The 5,101-nt window shown below is 37.6% G+C and overlaps 1 protein-coding gene across 1 annotated transcript; it reads left to right on the top strand.

Moving 5' to 3' along the window:
* Positions 1–935: 935 nt before the first annotated feature.
* Positions 936–4,899, top strand: LOC149906173 (uncharacterized). Its single transcript, XM_090105074.1, has 3 exons — positions 936–1,318; positions 3,558–3,747; positions 4,435–4,899. The coding sequence occupies exons 1-3, from the start codon at positions 947–949 to the stop codon at positions 4,590–4,592; spliced, it is 720 nt and encodes a 239-aa protein (XP_089961200.1). The 5' UTR covers positions 936–946; the 3' UTR covers positions 4,593–4,899.
* The last annotated feature ends 202 nt before the right edge of the window (positions 4,900–5,101 follow it).

Raw genomic sequence — 5,101 nt, 5'->3', positions numbered from 1 at the left:
CATGGTTTATAGCTGTAAATCATTTAAAATATTGTTAGACAAAAACTAAAACAGCGCCAATAGAGGGGTGACAAGTGGTGGCGGATTGCAGATAAAAGCGCTGGCGCGCTCATTCGCGGCACCATTCGTCGCGAGTCAATTGACATACTACAACTCTGCCCGTTTGTGAAGTCAACTGCCTAGTTATTTTCCTTTGTATAAGATTTATTTTTTTACTGTAACGTTTTAAAAAATTATTGTGGAATTAGTGTAAAATTATTTTATAATTTTGTATTTTGTATTTCGTGTTCTTGGTTTTAAATTTAAATGGTATTAGTGTTAATAAAGTTATTAACGAGTTTTGTAAATAATTGTAACGTTGTGTTTTTTATTTCATTCCCACTTCTGTTCCTAAATTCAGAAGTGGGATAGTGATTCTCACGCGTCCTTAACCGTTTGCTTTCTGAAAATGGCAGTTTGACTCTTCAAACGAATTAGTTCATAACACTTTTAAAATTACCCTCAATAATACTTAATCTCTAAACCTTTTATTCTGTTTCGTTTAAGTGAAACTAAAATAGTAGTTGTGTGGCTAAGTATATAACGCAAAATTTTGGTGAGTATATTCCAATCATTTGCTATCTAAGGAGAAGCGAGGTTCTTATCAATTTATAGCTTAAAGCAGCTTTGGTATAATTGAAGTATTTATTTAAGCCCTTTGTGATTTGTGTTTTGTTAAAAAATAAATTACAGCATATGATTTCATTACGCTTATTTCATCTTTGTATAGTACGATACGTATTTTTTTAATGTACCCGCAACTTTGTTTTTTTTTATTAATACGTTAACGAAATACTAAGTGTGTGTTTTTTTTCCCTTCATATTTAACTTTTATCGATTCCTTATATCAACATTTTCCTCCATTGTAAAAAAAAAAAAAAAAAAAAAAGAAATATTTACGTACGAGATGCCTAATAATAAGCACAAAGACCGAAGCCGTTCTAGGAATCGTAGTGCTACACCTCCTATACGCAGCCGACGACGATATAGTCCTTTCAACGATGCATTAACACAACAAATGCAACAAATTTCAGATAGGATAAAGTCGTTAGAAGAACGTCACTCTTCTCCGTCGCGACGAGGGTCCAACACTGGCGGTGTGACAACAACGCCGCCGAGGTCACGGATCGTCGAGGCCGTCGCTGTGCATCCGGAGTCTGCGGCGCACTCAGGGTCGGCGGTCCCTTCTTCACCGGGACATTCCGGGAGCGCCACAGTCGGCTGCGATCGTAACGCTACTAATCGTATTGTTGATGCTATACGATCAATCAATACGACGGTGAGGTTGAGCCAATCTTATTACATTTCAAATTTTGATCCGAGTATAAACGATATAGAAACCTGGTGTGAGGAGGTCGATTGCGCTAAGGTTATAAATCAATGGAATGATAATGAGTGTCTATCTCGTATAGGTAATTGTTTAAAGGGAGATGCTAGGACATGGCTCAATGAATGGGTAACATCAGACCGTAGTTGGAGCAATTTTAAAAAAGAATTTAAACCTTTGTGTCCTAAGAAACCTGATATCGCGAATATTTTATATGACGTTATGAGTACCAATTCTGATAAATACCTAACGTATGCAGATTATGCTCGTCGCTCTCTTCTTAGGTTGCGTGTTGTTAGGGGGTTAAGTGACGAACTTATATCTGCAATAATAATACGAGGGATTACGGATCCGCAGATTCGCGCTGCAGCCATTAATGCAAAGCTAACGACAAATGAATTGGTTGAATTCTTTTCAATTTACGTTAAATCCAATTCCTCCTCAAACAGACATTTTGATCACAGGTCGCGCTATGATCGTTCTTTAAAATCTGAACATGTAGTAAATAATCGTAAACGACGATTTAACGAACAGAAATGTTTCTTGTGCGGTCAACATGGTCATACACAATCAAATTGTTCTAAAAAAGCTAAGTCGATTCTTTCTAATCAAAGTAATGACCATAAATATCTTTCTATTAATAATTCGAATAAATCTGTATTGTGTGATTTCTGCAAAAAGCCCGGCCATAAAACTGAGGCGTGTTTTGCAAAATTAAAGTCGGGAGGCACGTAATACAAACAATGTTAATTTTTGCGAAGAAAACCCGGACAGTAAGAATAAAGATTGTTGTAGCTGTCATCCAGGGAATCCCAGTCGATGTCTTAATCGATAGCGGCTCTAGTATATCATTATTTTCCTTATCGTTATTAAAGCATTTGAAATGTGCGCGAATGCCTGCATTTAGGATCTTGCGTGGTATTGGTGGGCAGGAAATTGAATCGACTTATTTTGTCACTTTACCAATAGAGTTTAATGAAATTACTTTAGAAGTAGATTTACACGTAGTTAGTTCAAAATTGATGAATACACCAAATCTACTTATCGAATATTTGGGACGTACGATTAGTCAGGGTCAGGTACGACCGAGTGGTCAAAAGATTAAAGCTTTGGTCGAAGCACCGATTCCAAAGACCGTTAAACAAACCAGACACAAGTTATTTTCGACGTTACATAGCTGGCTTTGCTATAAAGGCTGTGCCTATTACAAAGTTGACGAAAAAAGGGGTACCTTTTATTTGGAGTAGTGAACAAGAAGAAGCACGCCAAGTAATTATTTCTCATCTTACCAGTGAACCTGTGTTAGCTATGTATGATCCGGCTTTACCTATTGAAGTTCATATAGATGCCAGCTGTATAGGATATGGTGCAGTGCTTCTTCAGGTTCATGAAAAGGGGCATAAGCGGGTGGTGAGTTACTTCAGTAAACAAACTCAAGGTGCTGAGCCAAGGTATCATTCCTATGAGCTGGAAACTTTAGCCGTTGTAAAGGCCTTGCAAAATTATAGACACTATCTGGTTGGTGTTATTATTTGTAAAAAAAAAAATACATTGATCATTGTTTGATATGTATAACACATAAAAACGCACATTTTTCCAAATACTGTCTTTTGTAATTTGTATCCTATGTTTGGTCAAGATTCCACTGAATTAAAAATATTTTTTTATAATGTTATCTCTTTGTTTGGGACCCCTAAAATTATTTGTGGCAGATCGGGGTCGAATGTTTCAGAGTTCAGAAATAACAAAACTTTTTACTGACTTGGGCATTGACATGCATCTCATAACACCAGAGATGCATAATTCAAACGGGCAGGTTGAACGTTATTGTCGAACCTTACTCAACATGGTTCGTATAGAATGCAATCACCGACAAAATGATTGGTCTGATGTCATATGGCGACTACAGCTGGTTCTGAACATTACAAAACAGAAAACTATAAGCTTTTCACCTCTGAATCTATTGGTGGGTATTAAAGCTGCGTGACCTGTTTTACGTAACCTCATTCGTGACATCGCACTAGAAGGCTCTCGTCCCAATCGCGACGCATTACGAGAAATGCGTAGACAACGTGTTTCTGAGCGTTTAAAAAAAAAATATAACCAACGTTGGCAAGACAAAACTGTGAATGCTAGCCGAAAGGCATCACGGTTATTTGAAATTAATTCTTTGCTTTTTGTTATAAAACAGGTTCAAACAACTGGCAAACTCGACTCGGGTATGCGCGGTCCATATCGCGTGGTCAAAGCGCTTCCCCACGGCCGATACGAGCTGCAGTTACTGGCGGGCTCTTATGGCAAATCGACGCCAGCTGCGACAGAATTCATGGTGCCGTGGCGTGGGGAGTGGACTCCTGAGACATGTGCTGCGTTTTTTAAGGGTGAGCTGACCCCTAATTTGTGATAAGCGAACGTCGTGCCTATGTCACAAATTATAGTTTTCCCATGATAAGCTAACGTCGTGCCTATGTCATGTGGTTATTTTATTTTCTATGTGTAACGTATAGTATGCTAACGTCGTGCCTATGCTATACAATTGTCTTGGACTCATGATAAGCTAACGTCGTGCCTATGTCATGTGGTTGTTTTATTTTCTATGTGTAACGTATAGTATGCTAACGTCGTGCCTATGCTATACAATTGTCTTGGACTCATGATAAGCTAACGTCGTGCCTATGTCATGTAGTTGTTTTATTTTATATGTGCAATGTATAATATGCTAACGTCGTGCCTATGTTATACATTTGTCTTGGACTCATGATATGCTAACGTCGTGCCTATGTCATGTGGTCGTTTTATTTTATATGTGCAATGTATAATATGCTAACGTCGTGCCTATGTTATACATTTGTCTTGGACTCATGATATGCTAACGTCGTGCCTATGTCATGTGGTCGTTTTATTTTATATGCGTGAAGTATAATACGCGAACGTTGTGCCTATGTTATACTGTCATTGGTGTCAGAGATAGCGAACGTAGTGCTTCCTCTCTGTGTATTGCGCTTACCTGTTATAAGGGGAGTGTAATGTTTATTAGTTGCTAATATTTTATCATTAATCCTTCCCAGATGCTGCCAGTATTGAAGATGGGGAGTCCACAAATGACCCAGTCGTTGTTGTTGAACCTGCATCAGGCACTTCGAGAGGAGCCTGTACTTCTCCGCATAAAACAAAGGAGAACGAGGACGTCCTCCAGTCAGGAGAGGCCGTGTTAGACAAAAACTAAAACAGCGCCAATAGAGGGGTGACAAGTGGTGGCGGATTGCAGATAAAAGCGCTGGCGCGCTCATTCGCGGCACCATTCGTCGCGAGTCAATTGACATACTACAACTCTGCCCGTTTGTGAAGTCAACTGCCTAGTTATTTTCCTTTGTATAAGATTTATTTTTTTACTGTAACGTTTTAAAAAATTATTGTGGAATTAGTGTAAAATTATTTTATAATTTTGTATTTTGTATTTCGTGTTCTTGGTTTTAAATTTAAATGGTATTAGTGTTAATAAAGTTATTAACGAGTTTTGTAAATAATTGTAACGTTGTGTTTTTTATTTCATTCCCACTTCTGTTCCTAAATATATAATATTTATCGAAATATCAGTATACCCGTATATTTACACAACAGAATTCTCAAATTTTAAACTTGTGAAACAAGTTGAAGCGTGAACTAAAAAAATATTAATTGGTAATAGCATAATTAAAGCCAGTTGTAATCATTATTCACCAAGTATGGAAAGCA

The sequence above is a fragment of the Colias eurytheme genome, chromosome 9, assembly GCF_061535395.1.
Source record: "Colias eurytheme isolate Ceu_HAF_F1 chromosome 9, ilColEury1 Martin Lab GWU primary, whole genome shotgun sequence".
In the NCBI taxonomy this organism is placed as follows: Eukaryota; Metazoa; Arthropoda; class Insecta; order Lepidoptera; family Pieridae; genus Colias; species Colias eurytheme.
Note: the sequence above shows the minus strand (reverse complement) of the source record. Positions and strands in the feature narration are given on the sequence as shown.